The sequence below is a fragment of the Panthera uncia genome, assembly GCF_023721935.1.
Source record: "Panthera uncia isolate 11264 chromosome B3 unlocalized genomic scaffold, Puncia_PCG_1.0 HiC_scaffold_1, whole genome shotgun sequence".
Classification (NCBI taxonomy): Eukaryota; Metazoa; Chordata; class Mammalia; order Carnivora; family Felidae; genus Panthera; species Panthera uncia.
This window is the reverse complement of record NW_026057582.1, coordinates 115260656-115284490: the sequence shown is the minus strand read 5'-3', so window position 1 is coordinate 115284490 and position 23835 is coordinate 115260656. Positions and strand designations below refer to the sequence as shown.

General features: G+C 38.3%; 1 protein-coding gene across 4 annotated transcripts in view; it reads right to left on the bottom strand.

Moving 5' to 3' along the window:
* ETFA (electron transfer flavoprotein subunit alpha) overlaps window positions 1-22941 on the bottom strand; it is an 81962-nt gene extending 59021 nt beyond the window's left edge. Inside the window, exons 1-4 of one of the 4 annotated variants that reach the window (XM_049611908.1) lie at window positions 22582-22941; window positions 6946-7092; window positions 4169-4250; window positions 3983-4065 (exon numbers count right to left, since the gene is read on the bottom strand). In XM_049611908.1, the coding sequence (XP_049467865.1) occupies window positions 3983-4065; window positions 4169-4250; window positions 6946-7092; window positions 22582-22620 (351 nt within the window). In that variant the 5' untranslated portion in view covers window positions 22621-22941. The other 3 variants (XM_049611907.1, XM_049611905.1, XM_049611906.1) reach the window with 3 other exon arrangements.
* Window positions 22942-23835: the final 894 nt, after the last annotated feature.

The window sequence follows — 23835 nt, the reverse complement described above, 5'->3', positions numbered from 1 at the left end:
TGTGATAACTTTGCCCTCACTAGCAGGGATCATTGGGAAAGCCACGATTTCCCCAAAGTCTCAGTTACGTCACCTCACAAATAACAGGAAGGTAATTCCTAGCTTCTAGTCTAAAATTCTATGACTCTAGGGCTCTAAAACAGAGTTAGTTAGTGAAGACTGAATGTCCATACTTTCTAGACTCAAAGGTTTTCTTAGATGATAACATCATCTAAGTGTAATGAAAAAAGTGAAGTGCTGCTTTTATCACACAAATAGAAAGCTGAATTCTACACTGCTTTCTACAGAGCTTATTCCAGGGCATCTCCTGAACTTGGTACATGAAACCATCTCCAGGAGGCAAACTCTCACTATAACAGTATTCAACTTTCTCTCAATTCCATCCCCAAACCATCTTTGTTCTCTAAGAATTCTCCCGGGATTACCCACTTGCATGTAAAATTACACTACTTAATTGGCACTAACATGTGGTTAGTTTTAAAATAATTTTAATATACATACTATAATGATTCACGACTAAACTCAGAAGCACCCCCAGGGTAGAGGTTTTGTGTCTTCTATTCCTCTTGGGTCCCTACCCTACATCTGATAAGCAAGCAGTTCTATATATATTGATGCTAACAAGGGTTGACAGCCTGAGTCAATTTTCCTCCTGTCATATCTCCCAACAGGAAAGATTTTCTAACTTTCAGTTTATTTTTACCTTCATTACATAGCAGTTCTCCTTCAACCATGACAGAAGAGCCACTGAAAAGTACCACAGTTTATAAAACCACAATTAGAAAAATTAAGATCTCTTAGAAAATGAAGCATTTGGGAAAACAATTAAAATGCCATTAAATATACTTCTAACTTGGTAAATAAGTTTAGAAGATGCCTACTTTTAAAATAAATCAAGTTTGACAATATTTAAAGCCTGCTTCAGTAAGTAACTCTTCTTGAAATCACCTTCTTTAACTGTTCAGGAAATACTATTGGAATACTGTTATCTGGTCGAGCAAATTCTATTACAAATGTTAGGCTGTGCAGACTGTATCTCTTTTTACAGTTTTAAACTTTCTAAATTGCTTGCATTTTAATACCTTTTGTACCTTCTTATCCCTGTTTTATTTAGCACATCTTGAAAAAAAATTTATCATGGTGCTTAAAGGCTTTATGTTTCTCCAGATCTGATCTTTCATTTAAATGTCCTGACAGGGTAGATGTAAACAGATCTATCTCTACACTGTCCAAACAGGCTTGACCACATGATTTCAGGGAAAGAGATGAAACAACTGTCAGTGTTTTTTCATGTACAAAAGGATGACAGATTTTTAAATTCTAGCATACCAGTATGAAGTATGCAATCTCAAACCACAGTTGGTAAAGGACTATTACAGAGCAGACTGCTCAGCTTCATCTAATGGACTCTTTTTCATTCCAAACCCATTCAGAGGCTATACAGCACCAGCTACTATTATGTGACCCTTGTTCTCAAAACTCTCATATGTTGCAACACCACAATTAAGCTCAGACTATTAAAATCTAGCTAATTAGATGCAACGAATGCCCTTTTTTTGGTTTAACAAGATTTTAGATTAACCATCAACACAGAAACTCAAGACTCATGAAATCTGTTTAAATCATCTAGTACCAAATCAAAATCCTCAGATAGAATGGTCCACAAAGATCTTTTACTTCAATGCTCATCTGTAACAGTGGTGAGATGTCAATCCTGACTTAATCTTTTCCAGAGAAAGGGCAACCTACCACAGAGGAAACCCATTCTTTTTTTTTTTTAACCTCTCTACTTGATAGATCTTAGACATCACTTGATCAAACTACACCATTTTACGTACAAGAAAAACAGACGTCAGGAAGGTAAAATGACTAGCCCAAGGTCATATATGTCTGTGGACTCACCTTACCTATCAATCACTAAAGTCTATAAAAAAAACCCCTGAAAAATGTATGATAGTCTGCAATGTGATAACCTAATAAAAGAGTAATTGTTTGTTAAACTTGTGTTTACATTGTAGGTGGAACATTGTTACTGCCTAGAAATTCTGTTAACCTTAAAAGAAAAAAATTAGTGAGTTCAAATTGATAATTCTAGAGGTTAAAAACAAACTACACCAATTTACATGGGTTATTCTGCAAGTTCTCTACATGGTTTGCAGTGATTCATGCCTAGAAGCAATACTATATCACAGATTAATATTCACAAACACTATTCATTTCACAAGAAACAAGATCAGTATGTTGGGAGCTCACTGTTAATCACTCAACATGGTTATTTGATATAAGAGATATTTGAATAAGATATCTTATTCCTCAAACTAATATTTTAAAATCAATTACAACAGGGGCGCCTGGGTGGCTCAGGCAGTTAAGCGTCCAACTCTTGATTTCGGCTCAGGTCATGATCTCACGGTTCATGGGTTCGAGCCCCATGTTGGGCTCTGCTCCGGTGGTGTGGAGCCTGCTTGGAATTCTCTCTCTCTCTGCCCCTCCTGTGCTTTCTCTTTCTCTCTCTCAAAATAAATAAACTTTAAAATCAATTACACCAAAATTATGATAGTAAAAGAAAAAAAAGTCAAATCAAGACAATTCAAAAAAGGAAATAAAAACAACCAATAACTATATGAAAAGACGTCTGATCTTACTATCAGAGAAATGCAAAAGTTACAAAATATAATTTTTCACCCATCAGATTGGGGGAAAATGTTAAAATGTATAATACCAAGTGCTGGCAAGACATCCTCTTAAGACAGCAATTTAGCAATATATATCAAAATTTTAAAAGCACACAGTCTTTGACCCAGCTATTTCACTTCTAGAGCTCTACTCTAAATAAATAGCAGCACATGTATACAAAGATGTATGTACAGGGACATTTATTTACAGTAAGGCTTATAAATGCAAAAAATTAGAAGCAACCTAACTGTCCATCCTTAGCTAAATATTGAATATTATGCAGCCACAAAAAAATGAGACAGACATGAGCAAATATTTTCAGGACACATTCTTAAGTAAAAACCACCAGTCTCAAAATAATTCATGTTATATTATCTTAGGAGTAAAAAAAATTTGTACAGGTATTACAATTTCAAAATCCACAGCAGCAGGACTAAAAGTACGTACAATTGTTAACACCTGTACCTCTGAAGCGGGAAGAGGGAGCTGGGAAGAAAGGGAGACTTTGATACCTTGCTCTGCTCTGCATACTGCTCAGTACTACATGCACCCTCTATAATAAAAATGTATTTGTGTACAACTAATTTATAATCTTTAAAAGTAAAACAAAAACTAAAAACAGCAGCTTATTAAGAATGGGATAAAAGGGAGCTAGAATACCCATGGCCACAGAGAGAGCAAGAACAACCCACTGACAAATTCTCCTGGGCTCCCACTTAGCTTCCCCCTTTTTTAAAACTTCATGCAGATAACTAACTGCCCGACAGCACATTCTTTCTTCAGACATATCACAATGCACATGATCAGATTATAGTTTTCTTTACCCTAAGGATGTTTTCAACTACCACACAGCCATTACCAAATCCCCCAAGTAGACAGAATTTGGCCTTTGTAAATATCTATCAGCCACCCAAATAAACCATTGCTTAAGATGGGTTACGACTACAATGACATTCACACACACACAGAGACAGTTCAACGTTGTTTTTAAAGAAAAATAATTTTTAAAATTATCCTAGAGTTTTGTCCATGACAAAATTTGAAACTCTGGAAGTAGCATTCTAATAAATTATGACAAAATCTTGAAAGCACAGAGTTGTCTCTATGACAAAATTTGAAAAGGTGGAGGTGGCATTTTTATAGAAATTGTAACAAAGTCTTAAAAGAATACATTTTAGCAAAACTATTACCATATTAATTCAGAAAGCCAGGATTAGCTACCTAAACACAGTCTGTTGTACATTTCAAGCACAATGAAATCTAATAACCCTTCCAAATAATGACATCACATTCTCAATCTTCTCACCTTTCCAAAGGCAGATGCTCCAGCACAGATGTGTGTGTAATTGAACTGCTTCTGAGTTGCCAAAATTAATGGTGTCAGTTCCTCTAAGAATTAAACACATTTGATAAATACACTTCATAATGTTTTCATATTCTTATATTCAAGTATAATTTAGACATTACACTTTTTCCAATGGAAAAATCTCACCTGGAAGGAGGCCTTTGTATGCATCATGCTGAGCAATCAGAACTTTTGCTACACCTGCTACTTTGCAGAGATCCTGTGCCACCTATAATTAAAAGAGTTTTTAATTATCCATCTAACAGAAAGATACAAATAGAGCCACCACTACAAATACCAACAGAGCATAAAATCTTAAGGGTCAACTATAGAAATTGTTCTTATTAGAAAAAGGGTGACTAGGGGCATCTGGGTGGCTCAGTCGGTTAAGCATCCGACCTCGGCTCAGGTCATGATCTCGCAGTCTATGAGTTCGAGCCCTGCGTCAGGCTCTATGCTGACAGCTCAGAGCCTGGAGCCTGTTTCGGATTCTGTGTCTCCCTCGCTCTCTACCTCTCCCCTGCGCTCACTTGCTCTCTCTCTCTCTCTCTCAAAAATAAACAGTAAAAAAAAAAAAAAAAATTTTTTTTTAATAGAAAAAGGGCAACTTAGGGGGAAAAAAGAAAACCCTTTAACAAAAAACAAAAACCAAAACAAAACTTAGGCCAACTGATCTTACTACCAACTGACCTTAAATAAAAATTCTTACTTTGAATAAGTATTATCTGGTAAGCCAAAATCAGCACAGCTCTCTATTCAAATTTAATTGTAGATTGTGCCCTTTACCTTTCACTCAATGTAAGTGTTAAATTCATCATTTTAGAAATGGTGAAAATGAGGCAGTGCTTAGGTTCTCGGTCTCACACATACAGTAATAACACAGCCAATATATTTCAGACTCAGGGTTTCCTAGAGGTAAAGAACAGGACCTAACCACATTTGTTTACAGGACACTGTACTTTATTTGATAATAATAATTTCTGCTGTTAAAATTAGTGAATCTAGGCAATAGAAGAAGTCTTATATAATAGTCCATTGTCAACTACTGAGCTCCTGCCCATCTACATCTATTTATCTATGATGAAGCTAAATAATTTTTATTTTATTTCCTCATTTTTCCTGTGTGGAATTATAATTAAATTCTGGGAAAGCATAAAATTTTAACCACTCGGATTTCTTATATATAGAAGATAATTAGAATTCCCCCTTTTAATTGTCTAATTACAGCAAGACTGATTTCTGCTTTAGCAGAGACATAACAATCATATTATGGTCTTGTCTTCTTGTTTACTGATTCACTGATGAGTAGGCATAAAGAGCTATTCCTCTTGCCCCATCAATGGAAGGTAAGATTGCAACAATATTCACTGTTTTCAAGTTTGCAAGAGTACCTCTGCTGAACCAAGAATTCACTGGCAGATCACTGGCAGACTATCTTGTACTATCAAAATTATCTTTTTTACCAGCAAAAACTTCTGGCACTACACAGAAGAATCACTTGCTGCTTTTGATAGATAGTTACAAAAAACTGAAATCTGCCTAGCCGTTAATGGAGTCTCTTTATGCAGATACTGATTATTTTTCTTTCAGATTAGAATGTGACAAAACAATAAGAATGTAACTAAAGAGAAGATTATTTCTGCTTTTTCTCAAAATAGTACAAATAAAATAGCATTTCAAATATTTAAAAAATAATATTAGAATAATTATTTAAAATCACAGCCAAAGAATCAAACCCAGAACTTGTATATCTAAAAGCAGGGTGGGGTGTCTGAGTGGCTCAGGCAGTTGAGCATCCAACTCATGATTTCAGCGCAGGTCATGATCCCAGGGTCATGGGATTGAGCCCTGCATCGGGCTCCGGGGTCCGCACTGAGCGTGGAGCCTGCTTAAGATTCTTTCCCCTCTCCCTGTCCCTCTCCCCAGTTTGCGCTCTCTATAAAAAAAACAAACGAGTGAATGAATGAATGAATGAATGAATGAATACAGGGCAACCAAAAAAGACAGCTTAGCCATTTTATCATACATTGTGGTCACTATCAAATAAATAAGATTCAACAGTTGTTAGCAGGATTTAGGCAAAGTAATCCACACAACTTAACCCTAAACCTGCAAGAATACATTCTTTCAAGATACTAATTTCATGTAAGAAATTAGACAAAAGTGACAGTAGTATTCTGAGCCTGCACTATATTACATGCTCTTCATCAATGTCATTTAATAAAAAAATAAATTAAATCCTCTAAAAAGAAACATGCTTTTTCCAGATTTCTTCCTCTGAGGTCCAAGTCCCCAACTGCACACTTGGTAACTTCTATACAGGATGGGAGTGAATTGGTGGCTCAACTGAAGTGAAGCATGATTTCAACTACACAGCTGCCCAGTGGTACAGAGCCTGCAAACCCTGTTACAGTACCTTTCCAGGGGTTAGTTTACAAAGCTATTATCTTATTTCAACAACAAAAACTAAGAACATCTTTTAGTCAGAGCTACAGTTTGAAAAGCATAGTAGTTCCATCTGAATTCTTATACCAATTAAAAATTAACACCTATGATACTTTGTCCAGATTTCCTACTTTCAGGAATTAAAAGCAATTAGCTAGTATATTCATCAATACAAAAAAGAGATCGGCTATTAACCTCTAAGGGGACTCAAATATTATCATTCTACTTGGTACCTGATGGCATATGATGGTGCCAGGAGAACTAAATCAAGTATTTTACCTCATTTCAAAAGACAAAATGCTTAGTGAGCAAACCTTTTAGTTCCTTTTTCACACGTAGTAATGATTGTGACATTGGCCATTTAATGAGGATTAGAGCCCAGTTTGGGTTACAGTCTTCAGCATAATTCTCTGTTGCCATCTTTCCCTGTCTCTTGATGGAGATTATATTTGCTATGGTTGACCTTAAAAATTTCTCACCTTGTCACATTTGGTTCCAGCTACTAAGCAAGACACTTCACCTCCAAGACGTGTGGCTGCAGTGATGGTATTTAATGTAACGGGTGCTAGAGTATCATTTGCATGCTCGGCTATTACCAGGGTACTCTGAAATCGTAACAAAGAGGCCTGAAAGGAAAAAAAAAGGTGAAAAAGAATATTGTAATGCAAACAGGGTCTTCAAAACTCTATTAAGTATGTGTGCCTCAAAGAAAACTGTACACAACACTCAGTTCTATATATTCATAAAATACTTGCTCAATGGCAAAAATTAAGCTATTTGTGTCTATCATTCTATTACTAATATTCTTAATTAAAACAGAAAATGCATTTATATTCTACTATTAGAAAAATTTAATTATTTCAAAACAACTTTCCCATTAATATATGTTTCTCAATACTGTATGTTCAATGAGAAACTGCTAAATACATCTAAATTTAAAATTCTTAAGTTGTACCGATTAATTATCAAACCAGGAATCAAACTACTGCCAATTACACTCACTTGCAGCAAACTCCTAAAGATACAGTATATCTAGAAATAATGGGTTAGAACACTTACTAAAGTTGATTTCTATTGCTTCACGTAAAATGCATTCAATACCCAAATAACTAATAATGTAATGTCTTTAAATGCTACACAGTAATTTTGCTCAGGTTTCAACTGCTTGAACATGCTTCTGAATTCAAAAAAGAAGCTTGCAGACAGCATCTTGGAACCAACCAGTATCCACTTATATCTACTGTGGACTATCAAGAGACCAAGCTCATGGTCATCTGGAATAATTTCAAACATCAGGAACACAAAAATGAATAAGAATGCTCACTGTGCTCAAAGATTTTAAGGGAAATAAAACCTGTTACATACAATTATTAGACAGTTTTTCAGTTAATGAAGAGATCCAAACTGCTGGAGGTTGCAGATCATGACGCACAGAATCAAGGGTAAGAAAGGAACAAGCTCAGGTGTTCCTGTCTTGTGAAAACATAAGGAAGGGTACCACAGGTGTGACAAAGTCTAAGAAAATAAGAAAACTGTGGAATTATCCTTGTGAAAAACTGCAATGAGAAATGAGAAAAATGGGCACTGAAAATCAAATGGCATGGTTATATGGCTTAATTCAGCAATAATCTTTGATATGGAGTTGGAGTGAAGGAAGCATGGTATAAAATTTACATCCAGAGCTGGAAATTTACACAGGAGGGTATGAATGAAAGGCAGGGAGGCATAGGACTTACAATGCTCATTACACAATTAAATTTGGAAAATACTTATGTTTTCATTTACTATACTATAAATACCTATTGCTATATTTTAATACTTTTCCTTTTTATTGGTGTTAAGTATATGAGCATACCAGTTTAACCAGTTCTGTAATCTGTAAAAACAATGCAGGGGCACCTGGCTGGCTTACTCAATGGAGTGTGCAACTCTTGATCTCAGGCCTGTAAGTTTGAATTCTACGTTGGGTGCAGAGATTACTTTAAATAAATAAATAAATAAATAAATAACACATTTTTTTAAAAATGCAGGGAAGACCATCCTCATAGCTAAATCTTTGCACTCATCCTCAACAAATGAGAGTTTGTTTCAGTCTGGAAAGACTCTTCTGATCAGAATCTGGCCAGACATGGGGTGCCTGGGTCGTTCAGTCAGTGAAGCATCTGACTTCGGCTCAGGTCATGATCTCGTGGTCGGTGGGTTCAAGCCCCACATCAGGCTCTGTGCTGACAGTTCAGAGCCTGGAGTCTGCTTCAGATTCTGTGTCTCCCTCTCTCTGATCCTCCCCTGCTCATGCTCTGTCTCTCTCTCAAAAACAAATAAAAACATTTAAAAACTTAAAAAAAAAAAAAAAAAAAAGAACCTGGCCAGACTTTAGCTTCTCTGCTTGCATAGAAGACTAAGCCAGATTCTGTGCAACTTTCCAACAGGGACCCTTCCTCCCCTAAGCTTTCTACCTTTACCAGTTCATCCTCAACCTTCTCCTCAGTCCTCTAACCCCCTCTATCCTTGATGAACCAATCCCAGAGCTGGGGACCAGAGACTCTAGGGACATGACAGAGGAAGAAATCACTGCATTATGTATCATGGATGGCATTTCTTGTTTTTTTTTTTCCCTCCTTTTTTTTTTTTCACTCAATGGAAGCAAGTAAAGGAGGGAAAATGAGACTTTTGTTGTTGCCAGATTGAGTACCTGCTTGTATAACGATAAAAAAAATTGCCTTCTTATAGGAAGTGGTTAAAGTTAAGGTTAGAAATATTTATGCAGATCTTATGATTCTTTTCTTATGACAAATTCCTAGAAGTGTTAGATCAAGAGATAGGCATACTTTTAAGGCTTTTAATACTGGCACAAACTGTTCTCCAGAAAGTTGTGGCAATTCACAACAGTTCACAATTCTTGGGAGGGAATGAAAGTTCTTAGAAGGCAAATACCAGGCCTATTCAAAGAGTGTGCTACAACGTTTTTTGTTTTTGTTTTTTAATACACATCTGTAGAAATATATAGTACTTTTTCTTTTTTAATCAGAAGAGCACAGTATCTTGCAAAGAACTCTAATTAGAACTCAATGGCATAATTTATGATTTAAATCACATTTCACAAGAATTGCCAGTAACAAGCTACTTATTACCAATATATATCAGACACCATATTTTTGATTATGTTTCACACATCATTTACTATAAAAATTATGAGATTTCCATCACCATTTGAAGAATAAATCCAAGATTTGGTGGCAGAAGGCCCATAATTGCTATAAATTATAGTCCTATCATAAGATAAAGTAGGCCATCCTCCCAAGGAATCCTCAAGCTTTTTAGAACTCCTAGGGGGACACAGTATATTCTTTTAAAAAGACTATTCAAGGGCGGCTGAGTGGCTCAGTCAGTTAAGCATCTGACTTCAGCTCAGGTCATGATCTCGCGATCCATGAGTTCAAGCCCCGCATCGGGCTCTGTGCTGATAGCTCAAAGCCTAGAACCTGCTTCGGATTCTGTGTCTCCCTCTCTCTGCTCCTCCCCTGCTCAGACTCTGTCTCTCTCTCTCTCTCTCTCTCTCTCTCTCTCTCTCAAAAATAAAAAAAATTTTAAAAGACTATTCAAAATTATAAGAGTAAACAACAACAAAAGAATATATGTAAGAACACACTCAGTTCATTTATTTGCCTTATCAATCTTTACTAAGTACTATATACATCACAAAGGCACTCTATATTATTTTTTTTTTTAAGAGAGAGAGAGAGAGAGAGAGAGAGAAAGAGAAAGCAGGGGAGACAGAGAGAATCTTAAGCAGGCTCCATGCTCAGTGTTGAGCCCAACATGGGGCTCAATCCCACAATCATGATCTGAGCCAAAATCGAGTCAGACACTCAACTGACTGAGCCACCCAGAGCCCCAACACTCTATGTTACATTATCAACTGACTCCTTCTTATTATTTTTTTTAATACTAAGCTTCCTTCTAACTCAGTGTTCTACCTTCTATTCCTCAGATACCATGTAAAGAAAACCTACAGCACCTAAACATGGTTATATGGCTTAATGCAGCAATAATAGTTGTGTTTAGCAGGAGAAATTGGCCTGTAGCCTTTAATATGTTACGCTGTAGGGTGCCTAGGGGGCTCATTTGGTTAAGTGTCTGACTCTTGATTTCAGCTCAGGTCATAATCTCCTGGTTTGTGAGATCGAGCCCCACAGTGTGGAGCCTGCTAGGGATTCTCTTTCCCTCTCTCTGCTCCTTCCCTACTCACTCTCTCTTTCTTAAAATAAATAGACTTAAAAAATCAGATTGTTTAAAAAATAAAAATAAAATGATATGCCTCAATCTAGAGCCCAGTTTCTTCACATGCAAATTGAGGGAGATGAACCAAATCAGAAGGTTTCAAACTACACTCCATATAAAGAAGCTAAGAGTTCCAGGGAGGCATCTCAGGAACCACCACATAGGATGAAGTGAGAACTAGGCAAGCAGGGTTCCCAGAATGGCTCCTCGGCTTTGCTTTAACCAAATTAACTAAACCAAAATATATAGAGTTGACCCTTGAACAACATAGGGGTTAGGGCACTGACCCTGGTGCAGTCAAAGATCTACATGTAACTTTTGACTCCCCCAAAACTAACAGCCTACTGTTGGACCAGAGCCTCCCCAATTACGTTAACGGTTAACCCATATTTGGTATGTTATATGTATTACACACTGTATTCTTACACTAAAGCTAAAGAAAATATTAAGAAAATCATTAGAAAAGAAAATACACTTACAGTACTATACAATTATTTATCAAAAATTTTCACATACAAGTAGACCAGTGCGGTTCAAACCCATATTGTTCAAGGGTCAACTGTATATCTTACTTAAAACACATAACTCTGATGTAGGTACTGTATTACCCTGACTTTACAGACAAGGAAAATGAAGCTTAGTGGCTACATAACTAAGAAAACAAAGCCAGCTTAAAAGTGCAAGTAGTCAGACTCCAGAATCTGAATTTTTAATTACCAGCTCACATCAAAGTACCATCATTTTAAGCTGTCTTATATAGGTATTCCCCACTTTTCAAAAGTTCACATTATACCACTTCACTTTTATAAAACATCTTCCTGTTTCCACTAACCAAAAGAAATCCAAAGAGGATTTTCACTTTTATGAAAAAAAGGTGACAAGCAAAAATAGCCTTCAGCATTGGTTTTGCAGCAAGCTGTAACCCAAAGCATCACACATCCCAAAGCAGCAAGAATGGAACCATAAAGCTCCTTCCCTGGATATACACTCAGCATCAAGCCACCATAGCTTTGAACTGTGTGAGCATCTGTGATTTGTCTCAACTTACTCTGTGCATCCATTAGCAAGATGTGTCCTATGGTATCAGAAAAGCCTAAGAGATGGGGCGCCTGGGTGGCTCAGTCAGTTAAGCATCTGACTTCGGCTCAGGTCACGATCATGGGCTCAAGCCCTGCTTTGGGCTCTGTGCTGACAGCTCAGAGCCTGGAACCTGCCTCGGATTCTGTGTCTCCCTCTCTCTGCCCCTCCCCTACTCGAGCTCTGTCTGTCTCTCTCTGTCTCAAAAATAAATAAACATTAAAAAAAATTTTTTTAAGCCTAAGAGAGATTATTTTTGGGGTCTGAAAATGCTTAAAAATTTTTCTGTATAAATTAATGGCAATTGCTTCTTCACTTTATACCATTTCAGCTTATGAAAGGTTTCACAGGAAAGCTCTATTCTGCATAACAGGGGAAACATGTATATGGGTCATTCCTATAAGATTTCACTTAGCAAATACTTCCCTGCTTTTTTAAAAACAGCACTGATCAAAAAGAAACAAATGATGTCAAAGCCCTCTTTTCCAGCTCTAAAAATTCCATAGCCCTAAAATCCAATTTTATATAGAAGAGTTGGATAGATACCACTAAAGATTCAAAAGGTACAGGTCCATTACCCAAAAGGTTTTTAAACAAAAGTTACATTTTATTATCTTGGATCTGCAGATCCATTGCATCTGCATACTTAGGGCCCTATTTTTTTTTTAACTTTTTTAACGTTTATTTATTATTGAGAGACAGAGAGACACAGAGCATGAGCAGGGGAGGGGTAGAGAGAGGGAAGACACAGAATCTGAAGTAGGCTCCAGGCTCTGAGCTGTCAGCACGGAGTCCCGTGTGGGGTTGGAACTCACGAACTGTGAGATCATGACCTGAGCTGAAGTCGGTTGCCTAACCAACTGAGCCACCCAGGTGCCCCAAAGGGCCCTATTTTTTATGGGGGAAAAGAAACCAAGTCCTTAAACATTAAAGATAAACTACCGAAATATTTAATTAGGTAACAGCCAAAAAAGGAATCTCAATCTCTTCAAAACACTGAAATTATAATTACTTAATGCACACTGCAGTCACGATAAATTCTGGGTCATTAACCTTATCTGGGCGCTCAAAACTGCCTGACAATGTTACTATGATATCCATGTTGGCACTCTCACTCTCCATACAACCATTTCAAAGATTCCCCTCTGATGTTCTCAACTGCCAACAGTCTGCTCCCTACTCTCAGAAAAGCACCTCACTTCCTTATTCTCAATGAAAACTGAAGCCATCAGAGGGGACCTGCTGCACTTTCCTGATATCCAACAAAAATTCCCGCCCCTGCCCTGTCAAAATAGAAGCTGCTACAGGTCCTAGATCTGGTATCTTTATCTGGGCTTTAGATTCTGTCCTCTCAAATCTAGTCAAAGGCTTTTTCTATAATCTCCTCTCAGTCATGTCTCAAACCTCTTTCATTTTCCAAGGCTCCTTCCCATCAACATGTAACATGTTTGAGGCTCTCCCAATTTTAAACAAGCCCAAAATTAAAAACCCACTAGCCCCACCTTCCACTCCAATTCTCTAATTCCTCAGCTCCCATTCATGCCTCAACTACATGCATTCTGGTTTATGTCCTCACTAAAATTACCAACAGATATGCTTCAGGCTTTACCTTACTTGTTCTCTCAGCATTATTTGAAATTATGGACTATTCCACTCTCATTTCCATGGCTTAATTTATAATTTACCACCTGTACATGAATCACATATATATTGGGGGAAGGAGGGAGAAAGAGATAACAAACCTTGCTAAGCGCCAGACCTACAATTGGGCTACATCTGCATATCCAACTGCTTAACGTGTCTGTCTCATCACTCTCCAACTCAGCAATTCAAATCTTAACTCATCTTTCCCCTGATATTCTAGCCTCTCACCATACTCCTTCTCCAGAGTTCTTCAGAGGATGCACCACTCTCTAACAAGCTGCACAAACCATGATCTGAAACTCAGATCTGAGTTTTTTCTCAACCCTCACATCCAATCAACTGCCAATCATAACAATTCTGCCTTCTAAATACAGTATCTCCTAAATCTATTCACTTCTCCATCATCGGTGCCATCACCTAGTTAGTGCAGGCCATTATCCCTCTCCTATATCACCCCAACCATCTCCCAACCTAACTTTCTCCCCTTCAATCCATTCCTCTCAGTGAGCTTTCCATGACATAAATCTAGCCTGTTATTCCTCTGCTTAAAACACATTAATTGCTTCCTGTCTCCTTAGGATATGGTAAACTAGACTCTCTGTTGGCTTATCAGGCATTTATTTTATGGTGTGATCTACCTCTCTAGCCATATATCCTCTCTCCGTTTATACCTTATTTTCAGATACTTGAACTTGCCTGCTCTCTCTGACCTCCAGCCTTCCCTCACATTGTTCCCTCTACCTAGAGGACCTCTTCCCTTCTTACCTGGTTAGCTTCCAATCATCCTTAAGTTTTCTGCTTAAATGCCAATCCTTCCAAGAAGCCTTAGTACAGAGCAGTGGTAAACATACAGGCTCTGGAGCCACCCTGCCTGGGTCTGAATTCCACCTCCACCATAACTTCTCTGTGTCTCAATTGCCTGATCATAAAATGGAGACGATAATAATAATAACCTCACAGAGTTGTTGTGAGGATTGAATTATTTGGAATAGTGGCTGGAACATAATAAATGCTCAATGAATGTTAGCTATACACAAAAGCTTTCTTTGGTTCTCCTTGGACTAGTTAACTTTGTTAGCACCAACACAGTACACTGAATTGCCTCCCTTATAGCACTTATCACACTTGATTATACTAACTAGATTATTTTGTCTTCCCCACTTGATTTTGAGTACAGGGGCCATGTCTGATTTTCTTATCACTATAACCCTAGCTTCTACTTCAGTATCTAGCACAAAGGAAATATCCAATAAATGAACTGAACATTGATTTTAAAAACCTCTTCATCAGGGCACCTGGGTGGCTTAGTCAGTTAAGCATCTGACTCTTGATTTCTGGTCAGGTCATGATCTCACAGTTGTGAGATCAATCCCTGCATGGGGTCTGTGCTAGACTTGAAGCCTGCTTAAGATTTTCTCTCTCCCTCTCCCTCTGTCCCTCCCCTACTCATGTTCTCCCTGTCTCTTAAAACAAAAACTCCTCTTCAGCAAAAGAATGAGATGACAACCCAAAGACTGGGAGAAAAATATTTGCAAATGACATATCTGATAAAAAGATATCTAAAAGAACACAAAGAGCTCTTAAAAATTCAACAATAAGAAACAAATTGGTTTTTATACATGGGCAAAATATCTGAACACCTCACCAAGAAGATATATAGATGGTAAATAAGCACATATAAAGATGTTCAACATCATGTCTCACTAGGGAATTGCAAATTAAAACAAAAATGAGATACTACTGCATATACTATTAGAATAATGAAAATCCAGGGGTGCCTGGGTGGCTCAGTCAAGTTGGGCATCCGACTTCAGCTCAGGTCATGATCTCACGGTTCATGCGTTCGGGCCCCACGTCAAATTCGATGCTGACAGCTCAAAGCCTGGAGCCTGCTTCAGATTCTGTTTCTCCCTCTCTCTCTCTGCCCCTTCCCTGATCGTGATCTGGCTCTCTTTCTCTCTCTCAAAAATAAACATTAAAAAAAAAATTAGAATAGCAAAAATCCAAAACGCTGACAATACCAAATGCTGGTGAGGATGTGGAGCAACAGGAACTCTGGGAGAAATTAAAAATTGTACAGCCACTTTGGAATATGGCAGTTTTTCACAAAACTAATATATTCTTGTCACAGTCCAACAGTCACACTCCTTAGTATTTACCCAAATGAGCTAAAAAATTACTTACACACAAAAACCTAAACATGGATGTCTATAGCAGGTTTATTCATAATTGCCAAAACTTGACAGCAACCAAAATGTCCTTCAGTAGGTGAATGGATAAATAAACTGTAATTCATCCAGAAAACAGAATATTCAGCACTTAAAAAAAAAAAAAGGTGAGATCAGGCCAAAAAAAGGCTATATACTATACAGTTTCACTCAGATGACATGCTGGAAAGGCAAAGCTATGGAGACAGTGAAAAGATCAGTAGTTGCCAGGGGGTGGGGGCAGGGAGGTAAGAGGGAAATAAGCAGAGCACAGTAGATTTTAGGGCATTGAAACCATTCTTTACAATACTATAATGATGTATACATGCCACTGTACATTTGTCAAATGAATGTATAGAATCAATTGGAACAAAAGTACCACTCTGGTGTAGGATGTTAATAGTGAGAGGCTAGGGAGGGGGTAGGGATGGGTGGGGAGTCATATATAGGAACTTTCTGTAGTTTCTCCTCAATTTTGCTGTGAGTCTAAAACTGCTCCCCCATATAGTCTTTTTTTTCCAAATAAGTCTATTTTTTTAAAAATCTTCTGTTGCTTTAAAAACATCCTTTAAACACTTCTACTGTATACACTGAGCTATAGAAATCAATTTTAAGACTCTAGATCAGCCTTTCTCCAAAGTTGCTCATCTGAGCCAGAGAAAATCTAAATGACTGTTGTCTTAATTCTCCCAAGAATGAACACAGACAGTTAGGACCATTCTAGATACATAGGTGAGTAAGTTAATTCACTGCATACAGTGGATGCTTTAGATGCTTGTTGCCACCTTACAATCATATCTTCCTTCTGTGTGTGTAAATGTGGAAGAAGTTTTCCGGGGGGTACTCCTGGAAACAACATCTATGAGACATCAAGGAAACAGGACTGAGCAGTGGAAGAAGCTAAACCGAAACACTGTGATGCAGTCACAACAAAGATCTCAGTTGATCTCACAAGGAGGCCTGAAGCTATGCAGGCCCTTCAGGGTCATACAGAATTGAAGCCAGGGTGCTACAGATACTCCTTTTCACGAGGTGTCATTACTCCAGACTATTTTTTCTTAATTTCCAGGGTTCCTTCAGCATGTTCCACCTTACCTTAGACAAAATTCACATGGACTTTCAATTTTGTTTTGTTTTGAACAATCAAACTGTTTCTAGTTTCTGTTTCTGTTTCTAGTTCAAGCCTGGAAACAATCCATATTAAAAACCAAGATATCTAATAAGAACACATACAATATGAACAGAATTAAAATACTAAATAAGTGATCTAAGATAGACAAAACTCAAAAATGACGTTTTTTGTCTAAAGAAAATCTTTTCCTCTTACTATTAATTCATCACTCAAAAACAACTGTAAAGCACCTCAGTTTACAATTTCAGATATCCTTTCAGAATTTCTCCAGCCCCCCAACTAGATTAATCCTGCCATTTTGTTCCCCAAATACCCTATACAACTTTCTGTTACAATGATTATACTTAAAATAATGTGTTCAATGTCTTTCTTCCCTTATCTATTCATACCATGTGGGCAAGAATTAGGTCTGTCTTGTTCTCCACTGTGAATTTAGTACCTACCTTTGTGCCTGGCACACAGCAGATATTCAATGAATGTTTAGTGACTAAATGAAGTTTCCCCAAAATGATAAAAAAACTAAAAAGCAACTCTTTGTATCTCACTGGTAACTTAATTACCTAAGAACTTACATGTGTACCTACCAAGAACAGTATATAAACTTGTTAAATCACTACCCATCATGCTCTTAGAAAACTTACCAAGATTACTGACTAAAATTAGTTTAAGTAATAAAATGTGAGTTTTCTTCTGTATACCAACTACATACCCTCATAGAGTTGACTGGCCTTTATGAGAGAGTACAATTTTTTAGGGCAGGGCTTAAAAGGGTTCCACCCTTTCAGAGACAAACTTCTTGAAAATGATATCTGTAAGCACCAACTACTGCCTCATCTCTCTGTCTCCTTTACTCGCAGCAAACCGACTTTCATTTCCACCACAACACTGAATCCAATCTCTTCAAAGTCACTGACAACCTCGTTATGAGTAAGTCCAATGGAAATATTTTGGTCCTTCTCTTATTCAACCTTAACAATTATGACACTGCTTTTGATTTTTTCAGTCTTTTAGGAGCAACCAAGGAGATTTACTGCTTAAGAGTTCCTGCTGAACATAGACAAACTCTATGTTCATGTAGTAAACTACCACAAGTCTTAGAAGAAAAAAAAGGTAGAATCTAACTCCCTTACAAACCCACTCAAAACCTAAAGTAGTAAGAATAATTTAGCCTAGGGGCACCTGGGTGGCTCAGTCGGTTGAGCGTCCGACTTCGGCTCAGGTCATGATATCACAGTCTGTGGGTTCAAGCCCCGCATCCGGCTCTGTGCTGACAGCTCAGGGCCTGGAGCCTGTTTCTGATCCTGTGTCTCCGTCTCTCTCTGTCCCTCCCCCACTCTCACTTTGTCTCAGTCTGTCTCTCAAAAATAAATAAATGTAAAAAAAAAAATGTTTTTAAATAATAACTTAGCCTACTACCCCCCCCCCCACCATCTTTGCGAACTAAGTGGGATATGGGGAAGGGGAAGGGGAATGTGAGGGTCTTTTTACTTCTTAACTCAAAAATAAAAAGGCATGAGGGGTGCCTGGGTGGCTCAGTCGGTTACGTGTCCAACTTCGGCTCAAGGCGTGATCCCGTGATCCGTGAGTTCGGGCCCCACGTCGGGCTCTGTGCTGATAGCGCAGAGCCTGGAACCTGTTTCAGATTCTGTGTCTCCTTCTCTCTCTCTGACCCTCCCCCATTCATGCTCTGTCTCTCTCTGTCTCAAAAATAAATAAACGTTAAAAAAAATAATAAATTTTAAAAAAGGCATGAATAATCTATACAATCTTTACAAGTTCTAATGCAAAAGATAAATAATATATAATTAAAGTCAACTATCCCTATTTTAACATACATTTTGTAATAATAAAATGTATATTACATTTCTGTACTTAAATAACTTACTTTAACCTCTTTAGTAATAAAATATGACAGCTTTTAATCATGACTAGAAATGTCATATGACATTGATTATAATATTAAAAACACACTCAATTTACTTCACTTTTAAAACAGACAAGACCCTTGGTAGACACATTGGCAAGCAGCATAATTTTATGGAATTCACCTTATACAATAAATCTTTTAGAACTCCATCAAAATTGGCTCTCTTTCTTCTTTCAAAAGAAATTAAAATTTGCATGCAAATTATAGAGTTCAATCTCATTTGTCAATGCTAGGCCATGGACTCTGAAAAATGTCATGTTCCTTCATACCAGTTTCATAGCTTCTGAATCATGATTGTTATGCCTTCCATCTAGTAATGAATACAAAAACAGGACACTCAATTGACCTTGAGAAGTGTTGCTTCACTCTCCACATAAAGTATTTGTCTGGTATCTTATTAGTCAACAAATCAATTTCAAATGCAAATGAATATAAAATAATACTCATAATTCAGATTAACTTCCTTGCAAGAATGTTAATTGCAAATGCCTAACCCTCTTTTTTTCCCCTACCTATTTCCCTCTTAATGTGTTCTCTAAGCTCCTTATTGCAGATGTAAAATACCACCTTCATTAAACAGATGACATTGAGGAGCCCCCCAAAGATGAAGGAATTTGCTCAAGGGCACAAATCAGGTCAACACTGGAAAGAGAACTTGAATACCAAATGCAAGTCATTTGACTTACATTCTAACAGTTTAAGGCATCCCCCCCCCCTTTTTTTTAATTCCAGTAACAAACAGAGTCATCTGGGTGGCTCAGTTGGTTAAGCTTTCAGCTCTTGATTTAGGCTTAGGTCATGATCCCATGGTCATGGGATCGCACCCCATATCAGGCTCCACACTGAGTGTAGAGCCTGCTTGAAGTTTCATTCTTTGTCCCTCCCTCTCTGTCCCTCCCCACCTCTCTCTCAAAATAAATAAACATTAAAAAAATTTTAATTGCAGTAAAAAAACATAACATTTATCATATTAATCATTTTTAAGGGTATAGTTAGCTTTATACACATTGTTAACAGTTTAAGATAATCTTTTAATAGATTAACTTTATTAGTAAAAATATAGTTTTGTGGAAACATATCTTCCAAAATAACTCATGGTTGGCTACAGAACTTTTTTTTTTTTTTTAATTCCAAGAGTACAGATTTCACAAAAGCTATCTGACTTTATGACATTGTAAGTAAACAGAGCATAAATAAACAGAAGTCCCATGAAGGTACTCCCACTTTAGAAATACAAAACAACTTAAAAGCATCAAAAAATGTAAGAGTAGTAATGGATTATAACCTACTAAATAAAGGATCCATGATAAATACAAAAATAAGCAAGAAGAAAATATTCTTCCTTATAACAGAATATAATAAATGTAGAAGGAATCATGGAATTAGAAAAATTACCATTTTACATCATAGTAATATCTCAACATCAACAGGTGATGAGAAACAGGAGACTCACATAATCTCAACGTATCTAATTTTAACAAATTGTTAAAAATCACAAAGGGAGAAGTAGTAACTTGAGAGTGGAAAAACCTGGTGAACAACACTTTATGCAAGTAATTAAAGTCAACGTCACCAATAATGAGATAAATTAACATTATGAGCCGCCTGACAAGATGCACTGAAAACACAGTATCACTTCTGTGATACTCCTGCCAAAATCTAATCATGAGGAAACACCAGACAAACCTAAATAGAGACAGTCAACAACAACAAAAAAGGCCTGTACTCTTCAAAAATGTCAATGCCATCAAAGCCAAAGAAAGGCTGAGGAGCTTTTCTAACAAAGACTAAAGATACAAGAAAACTAAATGTAAGGCATGATTCTCAAGGACCCTAGACCAAATTGCCAGAAAAACTGTTAAAAATGATATTAATATGACAATTGGCAGTGTTTGCATGTCTGCAGATTAGACAACAGTATTTTATCGTTGTTAAAACTGCCTGACGTTGCCAATTTTACCATGGAAATGAAAGGTGAGCCTCCTTGTTTTTAGAAAATACACACTGACTTACTTGGGAATAAGTGGTAATATCTGCAACATATTCTCAAGTAGTCCAGAAAAATAATAGTAAGTATATAGGAAAAGAGATAAAGCAAATATGTCAAACTGTTAATGCTGGTGAAACTGAAAGGATTTTGAGAATTATGTGCACTATTCTTATAACTTTCCTCTAAGTCTTAAATTATTTCAAAATTTAAAAAGTTAAATATGTATGTGTATGTGTGGATCCATTTTAGAAGTGTTCCCACCACTTCCTTAGATTCTTGAAATTCAACTCTGAAGCACTCTTATGACTTTAGAGCAACTACTCTATTTAGCTTGACTTCAAATTCTCAAAATAAGTCAAGGTCAAACTCTTCGGCAAACCACAATAAAGATTTGGAAATACCAAGTATGCACACTGGCAAACTGTGTTGACAAGAAGAATCACTTAAGCTAATCATTCCATTTTTTCCATGAGATCTACAAAACATCTGAGTCCTAAATTGCCCCCACTAAAATTATTTCACTTATGCCAGACTCCTAACTTGTCCACAAAACTACCTTCTAATTACTGCATAGCTATTTTTCTGCCAGTCTGGCTCTGATACCTGGAGTTTTCCCCAAATTCACAACTGTAACTTGTTTATGTCTAGATCTTCTGAGGAAAAAAAAAATCTCCTGGGAGAAAACTGAACAGCAACCTGAAGGATGGGGATTTGAACTTTTTCACAGAGTAGAGGGGCATGCAGGATTTTTCTTTTCTTTTCTTGTTCTTTTCTTTCTTTCTTTCTTTTTTTTTTTAATGAAACAAAGAATACACAAGAAAAGAGCCTACAGACATCTAGGAATATTGCCAACTATGTCTCAGGGAGAAAAATCCCAGTGGTGGATGTGAAAATATCCATGCATAAAACAAACTATAGAAGAAGTAAAAAACGTCCATAAAGTTTCTGACCCAATTTAGCAATCTTGTTTTTCACTTAACCTAACTGTAACTTAGAAAACTTACAGAACCCACAATATAAATTGTTACTTGACTTGTAATCAGTCAACCTCCAAATACGGTTGTCCCCATAGCATAAAGACAAAAATATATTTTCTGTCAGTGTTTCTCACGGGAGAAGAGAAAAATGTGGTGAACTCTTGATTTGTCACTAAGGAAAGCACCAAAAACTTACCATTACCAATAGTTCCCTGGCTATTTAACCAACAATCTACTGTATAAAAAGACGCCTGCCTTATAAAACTGGCTTAAAGCTGTGAAACTGGATGACTGACTTTACACTACAATCCCCTAAACTCAGCACTGCCCCATAAATCAGAGAGCAGAGCAAGTTCTTAAAACACCGCCCTTAACCCCGGAGCCCCCCAGCGCTTGGCTGTGAGTGGATTCCAGCAGCCCCTACGCGCCCAGAGAAAATGTTTTAATTCTTCCAGAAATGTTGGCTTCCAGGTGAATTCAGGTTTTAAACTCTTTCCAAGAGGCCATCCCAGCAGCGACATTTTCCTTCCTCAGGTAAAGATTCCCGGGACGCAGCTGCCCACTCCCGCCAAACTGGAGAACCTGGCGGCCTGGCAGAATGCGGAGTAAATCCGGAAGGTTCAAGAGGGGCTGGGAAACAGAAGCGCGGCTTCATACTCTGGGTCACCCTGACCTCTGACCTCGGCCACCCCGCGGTCCACCGGGAAGGAGTCAAGGGCAGGCCCTAGAACTTCGGGCCTGAGGCACAGACCGTGCTGGGCCTGCCTGCGTTAAGGCTGGTCAGGTCTGTGGAAGACTATGACCTTCGCCAAGGCACTCACAGGGGCAGTACACTGAGGATGGGCCGTCATCGGGCTCTGCCTTTCCCTCCAGGACTCACCGCCCGCCGGAGCTGCCCTGGAGCCGCCGCTCGGAACATGGTCTCTATTCCCGTCCGCCTAGAAGCACCGTCAGTCTCACGGCCTCCGGTAGCCTAACCGAGCAGCGCCGCCTCTGCGAGTCACTGTAACGCTCGCGAGACGCGCTAACGAGAGCGGAAACGGCTCAAGGGAAGAGCGAGAGCTCATGGTTTCTGTCTGCCCATTGGGCAGTCGCGCAACCAACGGGGATGGCGGAAAGTTAGGGACTGGGCTTGGAAGTAGGGCAAAGGTGAGGCTCGGGTGAAGTGCAGCGGCTGAATGGCTGGCGGAGCTGGTGAACTACCAGCGACAGTGGTGGCCCAGAATGCCTCTCAGCCCCACAGTGGGCAACGTTCTGAAAGTGAACTTTCACCCTGAGCTGATGACGTCAGCCTCCTGGCTGCTAGCCCTCTGGATGAAGTCCCCCCTCCCCCGCCCAGTTATTTTTTTGTTTGCTTTTTTATTCACGCGTGTCAACGCTCCACCGGTAACGTGCTAAACACATTTTCCAGGTCAAGGGAATATAATAAAAGGATGCATAAGAAGTTGACCTCACCAGACTCTGAAGGAAACATACGAATTTCTTATTACGGAAAGAGGGATTCACCGAAGTGATGATGTTTGAGCTAGGTTCTGGAGGAAAGAACCGTGTGGGCAAAAACCAGGAAGGAACGTGAGGTGAAGACTCAAGGACAGGGGCAGAACTTTGTGTGCTGGCTGTAAAAGGAGGCAGGATGGCTGGAGATACAACAGGAACAGTAGTTGGGGAAAGCCTTGAATTTGGGGAATTGGGGCCGACCCTGGCCTTCTCCCCTTCCCTGGCCTTATCCTCTTCCTCTCCTCTTCTCCTCTACCTGTCCCTGGGCACCCCACCCACGTCCTGGCTTCAGTGCTGTTGGTGCCAAATCTCTCCTGACCTTTGGATCCACATATCCACCAATCTACTTGGACATCTCCACAGGATGTCCCTCAACATCTCAAACCCACATGTACACAATTGACAACATCCCCCTCCAGATTTGATTCTCCTGTACTCCCCTTTTCAGCACATGCTTTCCACCTCCACCCAACTGCTCAAGCAAGAAACCTAGGGACCATACTTGACTCCTTTCTCCCCTTTATCCACTTACCCTATCAGTCATTAAGTTCTAGTGATTCCACTCCCACATAGCTCCCAAATCCATCTAGGACTCTTTTCTACCCCTCTCCGTGTTTGGATGGTTACAGTTGCCTTC